The 22,666-nt window shown below is 38.2% G+C and overlaps 1 protein-coding gene across 1 annotated transcript; it reads left to right on the top strand.

Annotated features, from left to right (window-relative positions):
• The first annotated feature begins 13,025 nt into the window (after positions 1 to 13,025).
• LOC146478257 (uncharacterized) lies at positions 13,026 to 18,862 on the top strand. Its single transcript, XM_085111666.1, has 3 exons — positions 13,026 to 13,487; positions 16,938 to 17,079; positions 18,192 to 18,862. The coding sequence occupies exons 1-3, from the start codon at positions 13,026 to 13,028 to the stop codon at positions 18,560 to 18,562; spliced, it is 975 nt and encodes a 324-aa protein (XP_084967792.1). The 3' UTR covers positions 18,563 to 18,862.
• Positions 18,863 to 22,666: the final 3,804 nt, after the last annotated feature.

Raw genomic sequence — 22,666 nt, 5'->3', positions numbered from 1 at the left:
CCTGTAGCAGTCCTATGTTTGTCTTTCTTTGTTATTTTTACCTGTATTAAGCGGCCATCCTTGATTGGAAACTAAGCCATATGTTATTTTATGCGGTATTTTATTGTGTTAAAAATGCGATCCAGCATCACTATAAATAGACTGTTCACAGTCCCCCTATTTTTCCGTGGGATTCTCGAGACCGGTATGCTTCGATGGAGCTGCCGCCATTTTGGTTTGTAAAAGCGAGCGCGATCTGGGGAGACTGTCTAAACTACCGAGGGGAGGGGAGTGGAGTTTGGAGGCGGCGGGGAAAAATAGGGAGACTGTAACAGCTTCTCACTGTCTCGTGTTCGAGGGGCGTGCCGAGACTTTGTCGCCTCGACTAATTGAATCAAACAAAAAATATACTCCCCAGAGATAAACATGTCAAATTGAAGGAAATACGATAGTACTGTTTCTGTACCATTTCGAAACAAAGTACAGTTGCGGAATAAAATGAAGTTGCGAAAGTCTTTCGAGTGTAGGCTTGAAAATACAGTACAGTACATCAGCTATTTGCAAAGTGAATTTCAATACAAGCGGAACACATGCAGTGAAGCAAACAGCGAAACCTTCAGATACATGCCGCATATTTTGTAACATTTATTTTAAAATAGCAGTCGGCGATTTCGGGAAGAAAAACAAGTACATTTCCACAGAAAATTTGTTTAAGATCCCGGAAAGAGCTGGAGTTGCCAGCATTCCTCTAGCCGATCTTTTTAAAGCACATCGATCTTGGAGTTGAAGTGGATCCACAAGATGGGAAATCTTCGCGTCTTTGCAAAAGCGCTTGCGAGGAAAGCCACGATCAGCAACGTTTCAAGCGCTTTGTGTGTGTTGTTTCGCCCCAGAGAATTGTTAAAAAAAAGTCGTCCCTACAGTTCGCCATCTACTTCAAAGCAGTCCAAAGAGACGGAAAACTGCAGTCTGCCGCCTGCCAAACGTCTGCTGATTTTCAACTATCAGACCTCCGAGCCAACGAGACAAACGATAAAAATCAAAACATTCCCCACGATCTTCACATTACACGCCAGCCGTATCCCCTTTTAGAACCGGCGGTGAAAGATACGTCGGTCATGCTGTCAACGCTTCAGAACTACTATTGTCTAATTGACCAATGAGGTGTTGCCGTTGCTGGTGCAACGGGCCTTTGGAACGCGAGACGGTGAGAAGCTGTTACAGTCCCTCTATTTTTTCGCTTCCCATCCCCAACTATACTAACACCCACTCCCGCTCCCCTCGGTAGTTTAGACACTCTCCCCAGATCGCGCTCGCTTTTACAAACCAAGATGGCGGCGGTTCCATCGAAGCATACCGGTCTCGAGAATCCCACGGAAAAATAGGGGGACTGTGAACAGTCTACACTATAAAGAAATAACATGTACAAAGCTACTGTAAGCTGATACTCGGCCGTTTAATATAGTTAACGCTTTTCAGATGTCCGCAATGTGCTGAAGTACAGTACCATATCACGAACGCTTAAAAAAAGTTTGTTTTGAATATGCTTCACTCTTTAGAAAGAAATTCCTCTTTAATTAACTTGTTCTTCAGCCATGTGACATTGAACATTGAGCGTAACAACTATGAAATGGCGGACTGGGATATTTTGTTGTGAACTGTAAGTCATAAAAATAGAGCACTGTACACCGTAGAAGAGTAGAGGACAATTTATTGTATAGTACTTTTACACAATGTTACGTATATATTATGCCGTTAAGTTACAAGTTGACGCTGAACTTTGTTTAAAGTATTGATCCATTGAAAGAGTGTTGATTGTCCTATTGAGTCCTTGCATGAAGTGTTTTTTGTATGATACGCCATTAAAATTGACATTAGACCACGCCCATTGAGTATTTTTTATGATCCTGTATTAAGCGGCCACTTACTCAAGTCCAGAGGGTGGCCGTTATATACAGGTTTGACTGTATTTCAATTTTTGCGTGTATGTCAATGTGATTGACATATGTCAAAAAATTTGTGTGAATGACGTAAATAGACGACTTGCAACAAAGTCAGGTCGCTGATTGGCGAAAGGAAGCCTGCAAACAAGAAATATTCCAAAAAAACATTACGCAAACTGAAGCGAGCACGACGTCCATTCGGTAGATCTTCATCATGGAGAATGAAACGAAAATAGTTGCCTGTCCGTTTCAGTGCAGTTTTCATAACGCAACATTCAATTTCCGAGAAATAAGATTAATCCTAAATTGACTTGTCTGAACTCCACAAAACTTGCCGCCACGTCATTTTAGCGCTATTTAATAAAAACACAGCTAGCTTGTTCAATCTAGTACATCTGAACGTATAGTGTTAGAACTAACTGAACTGTTATTTAAGCTCATACACTGTACTCGAAATTTCGAATTCAGGTGTCTGCGGAACGTCTGGCGTTCTCATTTAAAAACTCAGTCTCGCAATAAAAAAAGTCAAATGTGGCTCGCCAAGAAAAACGCTAGTCTCACCTTCTCGCCAAGTCAAACATTTACCATTCACCATTTTATTTTAGTATATTTTAGCCACTCTTCAGTGTTAACATTATCACAAGAGATGCTGAATTTAATCCTCGCTGAATATTATGACAGAAATGAACTGATAAGCACAATATTAAACTTGAAACAAGGTAATTTTAACATGTCTGCTATTTTTTCCGAGTACAAAAAGACTTAACAGTAAATAGAACAACGAAAAAAACATGACATTGTGTTTCCCAGTAGTGGAAGAAACAGTTTCAAACGAAACAGTTATCAAAGTGTTTTTTTTTTTACTTGGTACTTGAAAACGGTAGACATGTCATTATAGAAAATGTGGCAAAACATCAAAATGGCGTCGAAAACCGTGATAAGGCCTATTTTTCATATGATTGCGTTATTTCGCATGCAAATAAATGTAAACACATCAACCGTGAAATCATAGTAAATCCTACGAGTCAACGCTAAATTCAATATCGACAATATGAGTACAATCCACTAGCATTTTCTGTGAATTTTCGTCATCAGTCATTTTGCTTGGACTAATTATAGAATGTGATTTTTTTATTTTTATATAAGCACTTCACAACACCAACATTTACAATAATAAACACTATGTACACTACTTATAACTTACAATACTGACATTAACAAGACATACTATATTTACTGACTATAACCACAGTGTACTTATCATACGTATGCTGCTGACTCTACAAACAATATTTACAATACACTCTGTTTTTTTTATAAGAACGTCTAATTTTGGAGCTGAGGCTGAACGTTCTTATATTTTTCTTGCGATTTGAGGCTGAAAACGTTCTTAAGATGTTCTTAAATTACATGATACACTACATATTGTATTTCAGTAAATCAATGCGGACATAACCAAGAGTGCGAAAAGACCGTTTTTCAGGATGATGTGCATAGATTTTATCTGTTTTCGTTAGATTTACCCTGGGCTCTTAGAATGTGATTACTAAAGTACATGTGAGTGGGATTCAGGCCATTAAGTTGATAAGAAAGAGAAAAAAGCATTTAGATTCATGCACCTGCGCTGAAATGTGAACCCCTCCCTTTAAGTTCGTGAGTTTCGCGAAGGTTGACATTGTATTCATACTGATCTCTTCTCCAATATTTTAAACTCTTTCACCCTTCGTTATCCAAGGTTACTACGCAACTGTCATTTATAGAGTAGGTATTTTAATTTGTATTTTGACATACAGCTCCTCTCGGCCAATCAAAATTCAAAAAATCTCTCAGCCAGGTGGAGGAGACACGACATTGCATCTAGATACTGAAGCAAGATCATATCAGCTATCTATGTAAACAAATCTCTAAATCAATTGGAATGTTATTCAGGTCCCGCTTCTATCTATCCTCAAAAACTAAACTTACTTTGTACTACTCGCTAATTTATCCTTATATTACCTATTGTAATTCTACATGGTCGTCTACATACATAACTAACTTAAATAGAATTTATTGTTTGCAAAAACGGACTGTGCGAGCTATTACCAATTCAGACTATAGAGCACATTTTGCTCCTTTATTCTCCAAATTAAAAATTTTAGACATTTATCAAATCAATACATTTCTAATAGCGAAATTTATGTACTATTATCATAACAACCTTTTGCCCCCTTTGTTTTTCAACTTGTTTTTGACAATCAGTCAAATTCATGGCTATAGCACCAGAACTGCCAACAACTATCGCGTGCATCATTGCCGAACTAATCTGAAAAAATTCACAATTCTTTACCAAGGCCCAAAGATCTGGAATTCCCTTCCTGTTACAATCACTTCTCTGACAAGTTTTCCCAACTTTAAGTATAAACTGCTAGAGTTTTTAATAAAATAATCACACTGAATTGGCAAAGCCGCACACTTGTTGCACAAACTATATAAGCATATATTTTTTAGGTACGAGGTGGCCTCAACTATAAGCCTGCTGGTTTCTAGAGGTCACCTCGCCATACATTAACCACTCAATTAATTGTAAATATATTAGAAAGAAAGGCAAATAAACTTCAAACTTCAAACCTCAAGCAGCACGGAATGATTTCAGAATTGACTAATTTGCCTGTACGTTTAGTTGTTGCAGAGCACAGCAGGAGGCAACTTACCCAAAGGTAAGTGTAAAGTGTAAAGATTTGGAGTCGTTTGAGAAAGGTTGCAGGTCTTCACTAAAGGCTGGCTTTCAATTGCTGCTGCAGGGCGTACGACATACCGTCAGAGGTCAAAAACACCATGACACTTCCCCTTTGAAGTCCAATTTCGTGGTGTCCAGTCAGGCGGGAAAAGAGTAATCGTAGGTAATAATAATTCACTGTCAGTCCAAGTGAACCCCCATTTACACGGCTGTATCTCTGCGGCATACCAGCGATGAATTGCAAGTGATCTCCACCAGTTTGGAATTTAATGAATTCTGGCATATGTTTTACCACTTTGGTCATTTCATAGCCGGTGTGCCGGGGCCTGCAAAGTTGAACTCGATTCACCCGACTACATAAGCGGCGGCAAAAGAGGCAGAACCACAAGTGTCAGAAGGGCTCTTTCTCTGTATTGTCAAAAAAGACTCCAATCTCTTAGAAAGCGAAAAGTGTTTTCAGTTTAGTGTTTAAGGAAATTAATAATCTTGTCATGTGAATTTACGCGTGGAATTCAGAATATTTATTCAGCCGTGCTCGTAAGCCAGATGTTACAACTCGTTAGCGAGAGTGGAACGAAAGTTCCGAACGTTAAACATATTGCGTTGTGAACCAAAGCTGTTTTAAATGCTGGTTTTTAGATTTTTCTGCTCTAATTAACTTTCGGTAAATATAGTTTTCAACCTGTAAGTATAGTAATAATTGCACAGTTCTTCCAGCAATACCTGTACCCAACTCACAGCTTACCAGATGTCCTATTTCCAGTTTAATTTAAAGCTAGAAAACGGCTTGTTTAGCTATTTGCTCTGCTGTAAAACTAATTAAGACTCACCGAACTCGACTGTACGTTGTACGTTACATCCTACAGGGTACATGTACCTTTTTCACAACAGTTCTCGTAAACATTTACACTGCTAATAGAGACAAAGTAAAAGAAGCGCCACTAACAGATACACTATTACTGATTAAGGCTAAGAAGAAGTAAGTTACACCAAAAATGGCACATCAGGAAAAAGAATTTTAAAGGGCCAAGAAATATAGGGTTAAAGCAGTTTTCTTTGTAAAGGAGGACCTTAAAATCATTCAAGTAAAATCGTCTGTTTTATCGGTTGTTGAAAGGAGAGATTAAGGAGTTATAATGACTGAAGTATTCGGTGCCACTTCTGCTGGAAAGCGCTTTGTGTTCCTGTAACAGTAGAAACAGTGTGTTGTTTGCTTTCCACCCTTTTTGTTTTTTAAAATATCCAAAACCAGTTTGAAGTCTCCGCCGAGAATAATTTCATCGCATTTAAATGACAACATTTGTTCGCTCACAGTTTTAAAGAAAACTGGATCATCTGTATTGAAATTCGGAGCGTAAATATTGCAGATCGTCAAGGTCAGCTCACTGGTCAACTTCCAAATCAACAATAATGTATCTGCCCTCTTTATCACAGAGCTGCCAAGATTTTGAAGGAAAAGTTGTTATTATAAAGAATAGCGACACCTGATTTGTTACTCATCAGACAACTGAATAAAGCTGAATTGCCCCATTCAGCTGCCCAATTCTCAGAAGACTTTTCCGTTCAATGAACTTCTAGTAACATATAAATAGAAAAAATGTTTCTTTTTGAGCCAATAAAATAATTCCTTCCTTTTTTCCCTCGGACATTAAGCGAAGATAAGGTTATTTTAGACATCTACAGTGGAACCTCGATTTTACGATATGGCAAGGGGACAGCAAAATCATATCGTTAAATCGGGATATCGTTGTAAACGAACTCCCAATTTAACGATTTGGCGGGATTGCAACCCAAAATATCTTTATTTTGGGATATGGTTAACAATTAAGTGCAATCAATAAAATTTTTAAGTCTCCGCAACCTGATACCTGAACTGTATGTATTTTATTTAATTGCAATGGGCAAATGAATCACAAATGCAACAACCGAAACCGAACATAACGTCCTTCCACACGGAATATGCGCAGTGCATATAAGCTCTGAGAATGTTGTATGTACATACTCTTTAATGATACAAAACTAAAAGTTAGGAATTGGCCTAGAAATCCGATTTCTAGGCCAATTCTTAACAAATAGCCATTAAAGTGGAACAAGCTAAGAGAACTACTGAAAGACAAGAAAGACAAGGATGATAAAGCGGCTTAGACAGAGATGAATTCTAAGCCTTACTTCCTTGAACTGTCCAGATAATCTTTCTAACTACGTTTTACAAGTTATACAGTGGAAACTGCCTTAGTAGATATCTCTCAAGTCAATGGTTTTTTTCGCAGAATTAATTTTAGTCATGCTGAACAAAAGTTGTTTTCTTCTGGTACGAATTCGGTGTGAAGCAAAAGTTTTGTTTTGAACTGTTTCCTTGGAAACATACCACAGATTAAAATATGGCTAACATATTGGTTTAAATAAAATGGATTGTTAAGTTTGCCGGAACTTGACGGAAGCAGAAATTCACATCTAAACTTGTTTATCAATTCACTAAAAGCCTAGTTTTCACATGTCGGAAAATCCTAGACGATCTTGGTACGTGTCCACAAGATCGAAAATTAATTAACTTGATTAGCACTGTACTTGTTGGTACAACAGAATGATCTGCTTCCGTTCAATAATCACTTGTATGTTAAAAGTTCTAACACCAATCAGTTAATTAAAATGATACAATTAATATATTAAAAGGTAAAACTCAAATGGTACAAATCCAGCTTGAAAGACGGCGGAATTACTTTAAAAAAATATCAAAAACGGATTTATAAACACGTTTTTTCAAGTGAAGTTTCGGCATGACTAAAATTAATTCTACGAAAAAACCATTGCTTTGAGAGATATCTACTAAGGCAGTTTCCACTGTATAACATATAAAACATGTAGTTAGAAAGATAATCTGGACAGTTCAAGGAAGTAAGGCTTAGAATTCATCTCAATTCTCTTAATAAAATACAAAACATAACGAAGGGTGAAAGAGTTTAAAAGAGATCGGTAGGAATTCAATATCAACCTACTAGCTTGATATTGAATTCCTACTGATCTCTTCTCCAATATTTTAAACTCTTTCCCCCTTCGTTATCCAAGGCTACTACGCAACTGTCATTTATACAGCAAGCCTTTTAATTTCTTATTATAAAATCAGCTCCTCTCAGCCAATCACAATTCAGAAAATCTCTCGGCCGGTGGAGGAGACATGACATTGCATCTAGATAGTTTAGCAGCACGGAATGATTTCAGAATTGACTAATTTGCCTGTACGTTCAGTTGTTGCAGAGCACAGCAGAAGGCAACTTACCCAAAGGTAAGTGTAAAGTGTAAAGATTTGGAGTCGTTTGAGAAGGGCTTCAGGTCTTCACTAAAGGCTGGCTCTTATTTGCCGCTGCAGGACGTACGACTTACCGTAATCGTAGGTAATAATAATTCATTGTCAGTCCTAGTGAGGCCCCATGTACACAACTGTATCTCTGCGGCATACCAGCGATGAATTGGAAATGATCTCCACCAGTTTGGTATTTAATGAATTCTGGCATAGATTTTACCACTTTGGTCATTTCATAGCCGGTGTGCCGGGGCCTGCGAAGTTGAACTCGATTCACCCAACTACATAAGTGGCGGCAAAAGAGGCAGAACCACAAGTGTCAGAAAGGCTATTTCTCTGTATTGTTAAAACAGACTGTAATCTCTTAAAAAGCGAAAAGTGTTTTCAATTTAGTGTTTAAGGAAATTAATAATCTTGTCATGTGAATTTACATGTGGAACTCAGAATATTTATTCAGCCGTGCTCGTAAGCTAGGTGTTACAACTCGTTAGCGACAGTGGAACGAAAGTTCCGAACGTTAAAAATATTGCGTTGTGAACCAAAGCTGTTTAAAATACTGGTTTTTAGATTTTCCCGCCCTAATTAACATTCGGTAAACATGGTTTTCCTCCTGGAAGTATAGTAATAATTGCACAGTTCTCAACTCACAGCTTACCAGCTGTCCTATTTCCAGTTTAATTCACGGGATCAGGGATCAAGATGTATAAAGATTTTGGAAGTAATATATCAAACACGAGGCACAGTGTTTCATCACATATCAAACACCGAGAAGAGAGTTGAAAATACGACGCGTAGCGGAGTATTTTTGACGAACTTCGAGGTTTTTGATATTGTGATGAGACACTGTGACGAGTGTTTGATATAGCTTCTTAAACAAACTGATTTTGAAGGAGAAATTAATGATGCAAAAACGAGGAGTTTTTCATCAGATATCCAAACACGTCACGGTGCATGATTTCCTTTGTCTTTGGCTTTTGAATTATTAATGAGTTTGAGAATCAGGGATCAAAAGTGAGATCAGTCGGGAAAAAATATACCTCGTTACGACCCTGTAATTTTCTAAAGCTAGAAAACGACTTGTTTAGCTATTTGCATCTGCGTACGGGAAAATTTTTGTTTGGGGGGGCTGAATATAATTTGCCCGAATGAAACTTGTTGGTCACAGATGCACAAGATAATTCTTACGTGACGTCAAGTTTTCTTCGCCATACCGTGTGAGCACGGGCATTCAAAATAGTACAATTATTTTCGGTAAATCGAGATCAACATTTCTAAAATACAAAACCATGAAGCGAGAGATAAAACGTACCCATTTGAGCTCTAAAAGAAGTATGAAGAACGATTACTTCGAGACCCAAATATGTCAATAATCCTTTGTATGTAATTCTGCATTGTCTTGTTTGCATACTTTCTTCCAATGTTAACAACGGCGATACTGCTAAGTCGGTCTTTCTTGTCCCATTGTGGATCTTAAATTAAAATGTCTTGATGCGGCGAAGGGCGCTGAAAGACCTTTTAGCAGAGCACGAGGTTGCAGGAATTGTGGCCAGGATGGAGGCAACTTTATATAGAACAGGTAAAATGTCATGGAGACCATTTTGATGCATCAAATCTCTGGCATGGGTCCCCGCAGTCGTAGTTTTCAAAGATTGACTTCTCACTTTATAGCACTTCACCATCCACGCCATAGAAATTTGATACAGTTTGGATGTTGTTGATGCTTGGAGAACAGCTGAATACGATTTCGCCCAGTGCGCTCAAAACCTCCTGGTCATTGCCCCCAAACCTTGATTGAAGTTTACAGTGACGACTTTGTCAATACTTGTGTAATAACCGGTAATACGAAAGTGTTCTTTTGCCGTCTGTTGTGAGCTGTCGTTTGCTGCAGCAGGTGTCTTACCAGTAAGGCCCTGAAGTCGGCATGATGGTCTGGTTCGTGGCACCTTGGCATCTCTGAAGGCAAATTTCGTACTCTTGATACCTATTCTGATTTTTTGCGCCATAACATCAGCATGTGACCACATCTGAGTGAAGCTCTCTTCATTGGGACAATTGCTCAGTGTCTTAGCGACAGCATCAGCAGTCTTCTTAGCAGTGATGACATCCATCTGTTCTCCCCGTAGATATCTACTCAAATTATCAGTGTTGGATAAGATGAGCTTCAAAACCATCAAGCCATAAACAAACTTAAAGTCACAAATTGAGTGGAGAAGCGAATTACTTTCGTTGTAGGTCTTGAGATCGTGATCCTTTGATAAAGTGACCACGCCTTCCATTATCCTCGGCACTTGCTCTACAATCGTGGACAATTCTGGTTAAGAAATCTGAACGCTGCCCACCAAAAACAATTATTTCCTATTCCTCCCCTCGAATTTCTACAAGTTACTTCTCCTTCCCCCCCCCCTTCCCCCACCTCCCCCTATACAATGTTGATTTGGGAAGTGCTGATTGCCGGGAAACTGTTCGTGACCCACCAAACAACTTTGAGTTGGTGGGAGGGGGGCGGGAAAAATATTGTCGTTCGATTGTTTACTTGTAAAAACGCTTGGAAGGGTACGTTTTCTTAACCGTTTTGTCCACGATTGTAACACGACCCAAATCAAGTTATTAAAAAATAGAATATTTTTTACTATGTCTTTGCCCTAACGGTACATCCGTTTTGCCCGAATAATACTATTTTTTTTCCGACAGGTGGGGCTGCAGCCCCCCCCCCCCCACCCCCCAGCCCCCCCGCCCCGTACGCTGATGGCTATTTGCTCTGCTGTAAAACTAATTCAGGCTCATCGAACTCAACTGAATATTCTCTGTGCATGTAAAGGAAGGACTGTACGTTGTACAACTTTGAATTGACAGCCGCCACGCGACACACCTCCTGTTCTAGGTCATTGTCATTATATTAGGGTTATATATGTTATAGAAGTAGTGTGAGGTCCGTATTGGGAAAATATTGAATGAGTTTATACGTTTTTTTGTTTTTCTTTTTAATACAACTTTTATTTTGTAAAACACTTAGAAAAAATAACACGACTAAGCTTGCAAGGTGACGCTTATTATACAATATCTCCCTTACATTTACAACTGCTACACTTACATATAATACTTACAACAGATACAATAGTAACATTTCGATATAAGACTACGTTAGTAACCATTAAGTTACATTAATGATAATAAATTACAGCACTTTACGTTACATCCTATGGCGCGTTTTTAGTGTCAAAATTCAAATTATTAATTCAAACATTCGATCCTTCAATTCAAATCTGTAATTGTTCGGTTCAAACTTTCGATCCTTCAATACAAACATTCAATCCTTCAATGCAAATATGGAATGGGTCGATTCAAACATTCCATCATTCAATCCAAATATGGAATTGTTTGTTTCAAACATTCGATTCTTCAATCCAAACACCCTTTCCTTCAATCCAGAAATGCCATTCTTCAAGTTAAACATGCATTCCTTGTATTGCCTGGCCTATCATTCAGTTCAAGCATGCATTTCGTCAATTCAAACATGCCATTTTTCAATTCAAACATTTGATCATTCAATCCAAACGTGCATTTCTTCAATGAAATCCTGAAACTCAAACACTACAACATAAATTCCGCATTCAATTTCGATAGAAAATGCTGAAATCCTGCTGTTGAAACATTCTGCACTTTAATTTTAAGATATGAAATCCAGATTATAAATTCAAACATAGTCTCACAATGTAGTTGTGTAGTGGCTCGATTCAAACATTCACTTCGGCGATTCAAACATTCAGCTCAGCAGTCCAAACTTTCAGTTTCTCTCCGGTAGTCTGGAACCGAGGGGACTCTGTAAAACGAGCTGAGTTATTTTCCGCCGTCGAGGCCGGGAAGTTTACGCCTGTTTCTTGTTAACCGTCATAGTCCCATTGTTAGAGAAAGTTGATTCCTCTGCAGTATCGCCCTAAGAGTTATGATCCCGGAAACAATCTCATTACACTGAAAGGCAGAGTTGTTGTTTCTATTTTCCCTGTTTCTCGAGAGTAAAACATAAGCGAATTGTACGTGCATTTTGAGTTCCAAGTCAGTAGCCCCTAGACCAATTTGACCGGAACTTGGAGAGATTGTCGTCATGCAGCAAAACTTTGTCTGCGAATTTTAATTAGTCCTCTTGTTAAAAAGTTATGCCTTTTTTTTGTAGGCAGTCCTATTTTTTTTCTCTTTCTTAACTTTAACCCCTTGTAAAGAAAAAACAAACGCACTTGTCAAAAATCTGAGGCATGGTTTTTGTAGTCAACGTGTGAAGAAACGAATGATATGTTAATCGTTTTGTCCCGTCTAATTTTAGCGGGCCTAGGACTTCATTTATGAAGACATGAAGTTTTGTAAAACGATCCGCGTTTTCGAAACACATTGAATTTTAAGCCTTTAAATAATATTTAGTCAGAATCCTTAATTATTAAACTTTCAAAAAATGTACGGTTTATAGGGGTTTTTGTTAAAACAACAAGCGCTAGAGCGGATTGCGCACGTGTGGTGAAGTGGGATATACTGAAAAAATATCTTTACATGACTATGACTCTGAAATAGAGCCGAAATATTGTAAGTTTCAACTGTCTTGTAATAAACCCGCAAAACTTGGGTTCTACAATGATATCAATTCTCGGCCTTGCTTTCTTCGTTTTGTATCCATTTTACTTCATTCCATTGCATCGATTAACTTTGCATGGACTTAATTTTTATTTGTTTTGCAGGTTTCGACTGGTTGCCGATAATTTTGCGTGGCCCGCTAATCTTAAGGACTGAAGGAGAAGATTAGTTTTTACATATCGCACAAATGTCACAACAACGACTTCCAATTTTGCTCCCAAAAAGAAAACCGCTCTTAATTGGGTTCCTCGTTTTCCTTGTGTTCATGTCTTACGAACTTATCGCGAATTATTATTTAATAGAACCGTGTAGCTCTTCCAGTTCGCTATTTCAATGCATAGCCACGAAACCGGTCACAGTTAATCTCGCGGAACCTCGATTAGACAACTTTAGACGAAGTTGGCTTCGTCAGCGGCGGGCACGCGTCGATTGGCAAAGTTTGGTGGAATACTGCAAAGATGACATGGCTTGGCATCCAGTCAAGTGGGACAAGATACACAGAAGCAACGCCAGCACCAGTGAAATCGTGTTTTGGGACATCAGACCAGCCGGAGAGTTTAGCAGGATTTTCATCCAATCAAAAACGTCAGACAATAAAACAAAGACGATTGGTGGAGATACGTGGAGGGTTTCCATACGTGGACCATCTAAAGTTGGAGCCACCATGTTTGATCACCATAACGGAACTTACGAAGCTCTATTTCTCCTCACGGAGCTTGGAAGCTATGAGTTGATGGTCTACCTTGATTATAGCCTTTGCGATGGTTTTAGAAACCCTCCAAAGGATTGGTTTATTAGAGGCAATTCCGAGGGGAGAAATCAGAAGCTCTTAATATTAGGTCGGCCCATTGACCACCTTCTGTACCAGTCCTTCAACAACTGGATTAACATAACAGTAACCGAGGCACAATTAAAGTCGTCTTTAGTAGGTATGAATACGGATTTAAATTTTTTCCTATTGAAAAACTAAGTAATGAACGCGATTGTTTCAAGAAAGCGCGCGAATCGCACATCATTCATAATCCAAAACTCTGTAGCCTCTAGGGATTAACAAGCGTGACGGACTATAATCTGTTATTATATGCAGTACACAATTTTTCTTTTGCTGTTTGCTTATCTAGGCATATCATAACACGTCATGTCATAGGTACTTCCGCTTTCTAGTTTTACTCAAGCGTTTTCATGTTGTTTGATCAGAATCCTTGCAGTAGTCTTTTTGATTTTCATTTCTATTTTTATCATTTTCGACTGATCACGATCCTATGTTGAGCAAGATTGATCGTTCACGGTTTGTGAAGTAGTATTTAGAAATAAAAAACCTTAATATACATTCCTTATCTTTTCTATTATCTACACTTTCTTTGGGATACACTTCTTTTTTTTTATAAGCACCTTTTTTGTGAGAACGTTGAGGCTAAGATTAACTAAAATTTCAGAACATACTAAGAACATTATCCAGGCTGAGAGTCAGTTAAGAACATTTTTATTTCGACCAAATGTTTTTAAAATGAACAGTATAAATACGGATATAATCTTTAGTCTATGCAGTCCAATTAACACGAATGATAAGGAGACACATTTTAGCATCGACAATGGATTTTTTGCATACCTGGTACATAGATGAACATCTCATTTTGTCTCATATTGTTCTTTTATAGGTGTCTTGGTCACATCCGTATAGATTTATTGAAATACTAGAGCGGTTTTCAATTCAGTGTCGTAAAACCAGAACCAAAGTAATTACTCTGGCCAATCACAACAGACGTAAACAGCACAATGAACCAATCAGACCTCGAAGCAAATACACACAACCCGCGCCAAGCGCGGGAAAACGCGTGCGAGCGAGGCACGATTGGTTTTAGTTTTGCTTCTCATTGGTTGAAAAACTGGCGCGAATTTTGGTAACTAATCACAGAGCATAGAAAAGCAAAACCAAAGGAAAAGCGAAGTTGCTTTCGACAGTCAATTGAAAACTGCTCTATAACAGGTAACTTACGAACTTTTCAGGCTCAAGTTGTCAAAAAATAAATAAATAAATAAAATAAAATAAAAATGTTCAGCCTCAGCCCCAAAATCAAACGTTCTTAAACTGAAAGAGTGTAGCAAGGCTAGCGAAATACGTGGCAGCGCGCGAGAATTGCTATCCGCGAGGAGATGCCACGTGGTTTGAGAGGGAATTTTTGCGTACACTCAAATCTTTCTCTCGCCTTAGTATCCCCAAGCCAAGTGAAAAAATAAGGAACTATTCAGAGTCCGCTTCTTTTCAGCCCCACCAACTTAGTTGATAACATCTGTTTGATTCCCTGAACAGACGTAGTTTTTTTTTAAAATTATTTTTCCTCACAAAGAAATTACAAAGAAGACACAATAAAATAATTTGATTTACTGGTTACAAAGATAAAAGTGGCGAGGAGACCGAACAGAAACTAGCAAGCTTAGCGTCAATCGCCTCCCCACCCCACCCCCCAATTAAACTAAGTTGACTACAAATAATTAATAAAGTTAGTTACATGGCGTAAGGACGTTAAACAGATAACAGTATTAAGCTAGAAAATCACGTGTTCTTCATATTTTTAATTTTTTGAATTCTTAAGGGATTTCTTAAAAGAGCAAACTGAATTAGAGTTGATGATTTCACTGTTAAGGGATTTCATTTCAGGTGAAATTGTTTTGCATTCAACAGCTGCTCGTACTTAGTATTTTCAAGGGAAACTGGCTTTAACTGTCCATCAGTTGTCATGTTATTGATTTGAGAGTGCGGCTAACTCGAATCATGCCAACGAGGCGAATGTTATTTGAGAGCGACTCTTCCTAAGATCCTCATATTCAATTTTTATCTAAAATTAGATTTCTTTGATAATTCTTACGTCATCTTCTCTTGGCAAGTAGGTAAAAACTATGAAATACGAACATTGAAATTTAATTAATTTTTTTACATCTGTCTTAATCTATTTTTTAGATAAAATTGAATATGAGGATCTTAGGGAGAGTCGCTCTTAATGATTAAACAAGGAGTGGTGGAGACTACCAGTCACTATCGAGTTTATTATTAATATTAATATTATTATTATTATTATTATTATTATTATTATTAAAATAATACTTTTAAGTAAAAATAATGGTTGGTATAAATACGGTAAGAAACACTGTCAGTGTGGAATTTCACCAGGCTTTTTTTTTCGGGCAAATACCAGCGAAAGGATAACTTTTGACAGGAGCCGATGAGAACTCATGGGCACCTGCTTTTGAAAGGACTAAAGGAACAAAATAAACCATGACTTAATGTAAACAATTAACAATTATTGGACGAGGTTGAGCAAAATATTGTGATTTATCAGTGGTGAGCAGATCAATTATTTGCCGAAGCCGAAGGCTGAGGCAAATAATTGATCTGCGAGACACTGACAAATCACGATATTTTGCGACAACTGAGTTCAATAACTGTTTTATCATTCGATCACCGAGTTTATTTTTCGTGATTATTTTTTAGAAATCACTCTCTGACAGCTCAGGGAAGCGATCTGCCATTTTCATGCGAGAGCGTGATTTCAATTACGCATGAGCAGAATATTATTTGCAGCAAAACACTGTTGGACAGTATTGCACATGAGCAGACCATTATTTGTAGGCAGTTATTTGTAGGTCACGTGGTTTGTTCTCGGCCAATGAAAAAGAGGAAAAATACATCGAATGATAATTCATTTTTATCTACAGAGAAAACCCATTTAAAGAATGCTTGAAAAAAATATTTCCTGAGAAGAATGAGTCCAAAACAGAACAACTGCTCGTACCAAATTCAAACCTGGAGAAAACAACTTTTAATCAGCAATAGATAAATGCTACACCATTACTTAGAATATTCACCATAAATAAAATATTCATTATATTGTTTCACAACACCAACGATAAATAAAACCAAGATAACCAAACGAAAATATTGCCCCCGTCCCCGAGAAGCTATTCATGAACAATCAAACGAAAAACAAAGATTCTGAAAAATAAGGCTGTCACTTCGACAAGGGTTGACTAATATTAAAGGGCAATGTGGAACAGAATCACCCGATTTCTTCCTTTCCGTTTACTTTGGCCTGGCGACGCTGTAACATCTGTGTAAGCCCCAGTCCTATTCCACCTTGTCCTCTGCTACTTTAAAAAATGCTAAGCTGACTCATGCCCACAAAGGTCGCTCTGACGCAACCCCCAAAAAGGTTCTTTCCTTTTATAATACGTAATCGGAATATCTGGCCATCGAGTCAGTCGTTTGGCAAGGGGGATGGGGGGGGGGGGGGGGGGAGTCATTTTACCCTCTTTCCCACAACGATTTCGTGGGCGCTATTAGAATTCATGCATGTTTGTGGTTTTAATGTTTTACAAGTATTTACAATTACGATTTTTTTCTGCTTCTGTTTTGCCAGACAAGCTTGAAGGGCTGGACTCCTGTCCTCGCAGCTGCAAGTATCTTATGTATCCGTTTGGTCGATGGACGAGTGAAACTGGGTGGAAACCAGACGTCAAAGGTTCGCAGGACACTGCAAATCTTTTACTGTTTATTCCACTTTTTATGTGTTTAGGCTCAAAACTACGCTGATACTAAAACTAAATACTTTTATACACGAAAAAACTCCAAAAATTACGAAAGAGAAGATATATCAACGAATTTCCTGATTTTGAAGATTTTTTGTTTATCTTCGTTATGGCAATATCGATTTTGCCAAAATATCAATGCTGTGTAACTTCACTCCATAGCCAATAATCAGTTTAGATTTCACATCGATCGGTATCGGGACGAGTACCTAATAGGCCATTTTCATGATGGTGCCATTTGACTACAACTTCCAGAATTAATTTTGTTTTTCTTTTCGAATTCAAATTTTGTAATCCCAGTGGAGAGCAAAGAACAATAGCTCTAATTAGCATGAGAAAACAAAACACTGAAGGATTCTGGTAGTTGTAGTCAAATGACGCCATAGTGAAAATGTCCTATAGCCGGTCGAAAAAATGAGGTGTTGGCCCTCAAAGACTAAAGTTGGATTGTTGGATCATATATTCCAGAATTTTTATTAATGACTGGTCCCGAGGGTAAAAGTTAGTTTTCTTTTCCCCATAATCTCGATGTTTCCCGAGATGAATTAAGTTGACCCTACAAGCCTTTAGGCTAACTATCTATTCGAGGGAGAACAAAAATAACTGTTTCCCGAGGGAATAGTCAATAAGTGTTTTTGTTTTTGTTTGTATAGCAACAAACAAAACTAAGAAGACAATTCTTCAGAAAACAACAAGTCAAAAGTTTAATGAATGCGCAGAGCGAATATACATACCTCTAACTAGCCGAGTCCGAGGTCCGTGCTGTAATTTACGGACAGAAGTTTTTCCCTTTGATATTATGGCCCAAGCGCGAAGCACATTACATTACAGGTAATTTTGAAGAATAAAAAGCAACTAATTCGATAGCAAATTAGACGGCAGCCGAAAAACAACTAAATAATTAAATAAGTAATTCTGCGATGGACTAACGGCAACTACGCCATTGTAGGCTATAGCTTGTGTACGGCGTTACCTTACCAGTGGCTAATTCTTGTGGATAAAGCTGATATTCATATTTTGTCTTTTTTCATGTCTTTCATAACAGAATCATACAACTGGTCGTTACCAGAGGGCTACAATAAAACAGGCACATTTTGGATGTACGGAGATTCAGTCACCAGGGAAATGTTTCTTCCGCTTACTCAACGACCTTTGTGTACGATCCTCTACCAGCAATGCCGGTTGATGTTCACTTGGCTGTTTCCCAGAGGTCTGGGGCAAAACACCGAGGCACCAGATGACGATCTTGATTTTCAGCAGGATAATATCATTGGAGCCATTGTGAAGATTCTCCGTCAACCGGAAATGCAAACAGAAAACAGCACGCTAGTGATTAATATTGGACATCATGCGGCAACAATTCTTAATTTTACAACTTTCCAGAAACTCATTGCAGACCTTACATACACATTATAGGAAATAACTGATTACGAAGGGAAAAATGGTCCGAAGTTCAAGGCTAAAATTATTTGGAAATCCGCTACTGCTGCTAAAAAGACAAAGAGAAAAGCTACTACTCCGAATTCCTTATTTTTAACCACGCAGGTAAGGGGGTCGCGACTATTTTTCCGGGATCAAATATGGTATACATCAAAACACAATTGATCCCGAAAAAAGTGTAGCGAACACAAAACTCAAGTGTGTGTCATGTGACAAAACCCCGCGATTCGTGGACTTTTTGCAGCGAAGATCTTCGCCGCCGTCCGCCATTTTGAATATCGCCAAGACCCTGGGGACGAGGTTAAATTCGGCAGGAAAGCCGGCAAGTAATTCATGGTAAGGTACCATATAGTCACCCACATAACCCTAACCCTCCATAGTTACCCTTACCTTACCATGATGTATATGCCTCCCTTTCCGAAACTTTCCGGTGGGTTATAACTAACACAAATCCTTGTCAGTTTAATTCTAACCAAGGCTACGTTCACATTAGGCTCGATTACCAGCTGCTGTTTGGGAAATGAGCTCACACTCACCCCGGGGGAGGCAACCTGGACCCGAGGGAGAAAATCGAGCCCACGGTCACTTTGTACCGTTACGTGTACGAAACTTGCAAGGACCCCTTGTTTACCGATGAATTTTGAATACAATACAAATACAAACTTTATTCGCACTCTCCAAAGGGACTCTTCAGTTCAGTGACAATTACAATTACAATAAAACTACAAAACAAAACTTAGAGTTTTGTTCCGGCTATTTCATTATGCACGGTCGTAGTTTTGGCATCGACTCATATCCCAAAGTGTTCCTGCGGCTGGCACAAGGACAAAACTTTCGAAGATAGGTTGACCGTATAGCTGGCACAGTGTGGCGTTCGTGCAAGTTTTGTTCCGGGGGAGGGGGTTACTCCCATATAAAAGTGATGGGGTGATCGTCGTACCTTTTCGGGATTAAAATTCGTGGTTTGGTTCCCCTTTAGGATGCTAAAATCTAAAACGACTTCCGTCAGAGGATGGTGGTACCCTTTAGGATATTGAGCTGAAAACATATGAGAGCAAGTAATTGTCAGTCAGCTGTCAATTAGTTTATTGTTTTACAGTTGGTACCTCTTAGGGGTAAAAAGTTGTATAGACCATGCCCACAAAACATAATTCTGGTACCTTTTAGCGATTCTTTCCAAAATTTCCGACGATCACCCCTGTCACTTTTATATGGGAATTTCCCCCGGCTTTTGTTACCGGTTCATTTCTCCGGTACAATCTACAGAGAACCGGCTAATGTACAAAGTTAACGTGTTTTCCTGTTTTCTTGTTTTTTTTTTGTTTTGTTTGTTTTTTTACTATTTCAGCGAAATCTCCTTTACGCTGCCTATGCAACTACAGCCATGTGCCAAGCAGGATTTGACGTTTTAGACTTGTATCACATGACGGACTCGAATCCTGAAGCTGCGTATGATGGTGTTCACTTCGTGAAGACCGCCGGGTTTTACTCAGCGGTGGAGAACTTTCTGGGAAAATATAAAATTCTTCACAACAAAGAATGGAACGGTCATCAAAAGGAAAGGAGATGTTTTAGTTAAAATATGTATTAGGGAACTTAAGCAACGACGACAACGAAAAACTTCACTTGAAAATATACCTTTATTTTATTTAACCAAAATTCGCCATTATCTTAACTCGTTCAACTTTTACAGAAACTACCTAGGAACCGAATTGCTACCTATTTTACGTTATTAGATACAGTCGAACCTGTATATAACGGCCCTGTATTAAGCGGCCACCCTCTCTTAAGCGGCCAGTTTTTAAAGTCCCGATTGTTTGCTCATACAAACGCTGTATTTGTTACCTGTATTAGGCGGTCACCTCTATTAAGCGGCCGCGGCCACCCTGTAGCAGTCCTATGTGTTTGTCTTTCTTTGTTATTTTTACCTTTATTAGGCGGCCACCCTTGAATGGAAACTAAGCCATATGTTATTTTGTGCGGTATTTTATTGTGTTAAAAATGCGATCCAGCATCACTATAAAGAAATAACATGTGCAAAGCTACTGTAAGCTGATACTCGGCCGTTTAATATAGTTAACGCTTTTCAGATGTCCGCAATGTGCTGAAGTACAGTACCATATCACGAACGCCAAAAAAAAGTTTGTTTTGAATATGCTTCACTCTTGAGAAAGAAATTGCTCTTTAATTAACTTGTTCTTCAGCCATGTGACATTGAACATTGAGCGTAACAACTATGAAATGGCGGACTGGGATATTTTGTTGTGAACTGTAAGTCATAGAAATAGAGCACTGTACACCGTAGAAGAGTAGAGGACAATTTATTGTATAGTACTTTTACACAATGTTACGTATATATTATACCGTTAAGTTACAAGTTGACACTGAACTTTGTTTAAAGTATTGATCCATTGAAAGAGTGTTGATTGTCCTATTGAGTCCTTGCATGAAGTGTTTTTTGTATGATACACCATTAAAATTGACATTAGACCGCGCCCATTGAGTATTTTTAATGATCCTGTATTAAGCGGCCACCTGTATTGAGCGGCCACTTACTCAAGTCCAGAGGGTGGCCGTTATATACAGGTTTGACTGTATTTCATTTTTGCGTGTATGTCAATGTGATTGACATATGTCAAGAAATTTGTGTGAATGACGTAAATAGACGACTTGCAACAAAGCCAGGTAACTGATTGGCGAAAGGAAGCCTGCAAACAAGAAATATTCCAAAAAAAAAACATTACGCAAACTGAAGCGAGCACGACGTCCATTCGGTAGATCTTCATCATGGAGAATGAAACGAAAATAGTTGCCTGTCCGTTTCAGTGCAGTTTTCATAACGCAACATTCAATTTCCGAGAAATAAGATTAATCCTAAATTGACTTGTCTGAACTCCACAAAACTTGCCGCCACGTCATTTTAGCGCTATTTAATGAAAACGCAGCTAGCTTGTTCACAACACCAACATTTACAATAATAAACACTATGTACACTACTTATAACTTACAATACTGACATTAACAAGACATACTATATTTACTGACTATAACCCCAGCGTACTTATCATACGTATACTGCTGACTCTACAAACAATATTTACAATACACTCTGTTTTTCTTATAAGAACGTCTAATTTTGGAGCTGAGGCTGAACGTTCTTATATTTTTTTTGCGATCTGAGGCTGAAAACGTTCTTAAGATGTTCTTAAATTACATGATACACTACATATTGTATTTCAGTAAATCAATGCGGACGTAACCAAGAGTGCGAAAAGACCGTTTTTCAGGATGATGTGCATAGATTTTATCTGTTTTCGTTAGATTTACCCTGGGCTCTTAGAATGTGATTACTAAAGTACATGTGAGTGGGATTAAGGCCATTAAGTTGATAAGAAAGAGAAAAAAGCATTTAGATTCATGCACCTGCGCTGAAATGTGAACCCCTCCCTTTAAGTTCGTGAGTTTCGCGAAGGTTGACATTGTATTCATACTGATCTCTTCTCCAATATTTTAAACTCTTTCACCCTTCGTTATCCAAGGTTACTACGCAACTGTCATTTATAGAGTAGGTATTTTAATTTGTATTTTGACATACAGCTCCTCTCGGCCAATCACAATTCAGAAAATCTCTCAGCCAGGTGTAGGAGACACGACATTGCATCTAGATACTGCATGAAGCAAGATCATATCAGCTATCTATGTAAACAAATCTCTAAATCAATTGGAATGTTATTCAGGTCCCGCTTCTATCTATCCTCAAAAACTAAACTTACTTTGTACTACTCGCTAGTTTATCCTTATATTACCTATTGTAATTCTACATGGTCGTCTACATACATAACTAACTTAAATAGAATTTATTGTTTGCAAAAACGGACTGTGCGAGCTATTACCAATTCAGACTATAGAGCACATTCTGCTCCTTTATTCTCCAAATTAAAAATTTTAGACATTTATCAAATCAATACATTTCTAATAGCGAAATTTATGTACTGTTATCATAACAACCTTTTGCCCCCTTTGTTTTTCAACTTGTTTTTGACAATCAGTCAAATTCATGGCTATAGCACCAGAACTGCC

The sequence above is a fragment of the Pavona decussata genome, unplaced genomic scaffold (genome assembly GCF_977016875.1).
Source record: "Pavona decussata unplaced genomic scaffold, jaPavDecu1.1 SCAFFOLD_64, whole genome shotgun sequence".
Lineage (NCBI taxonomy): Eukaryota > Metazoa > Cnidaria > Anthozoa > Scleractinia > Agariciidae > Pavona > Pavona decussata.
The sequence above is the reverse complement of the archived record's forward strand: the minus strand, read 5'-3'. Positions and strand labels throughout refer to the sequence as shown.

What these genes read in the sequence shown, in the direction of transcription:
- LOC146478257 (XM_085111666.1), top strand. Translation starts at nt 13,026, where the DNA reads ATGGCTTGGCATCCAGTCAAGTGGGACAAGATACACAGAAGCAACGCC. An exon ending in CACAATTAAAGTCGTCTTTA is followed by an intron (nt 13,488 to 16,937) that starts GTAGGTATGAAT and finishes ATGTTTTACAAG; the next exon opens with TATTTACAATTACGATTTTT. An exon ending in GTGGAAACCAGACGTCAAAG is followed by an intron (nt 17,080 to 18,191) that starts GTTCGCAGGACA and finishes CTTTCATAACAG; the next exon opens with AATCATACAACTGGTCGTTA.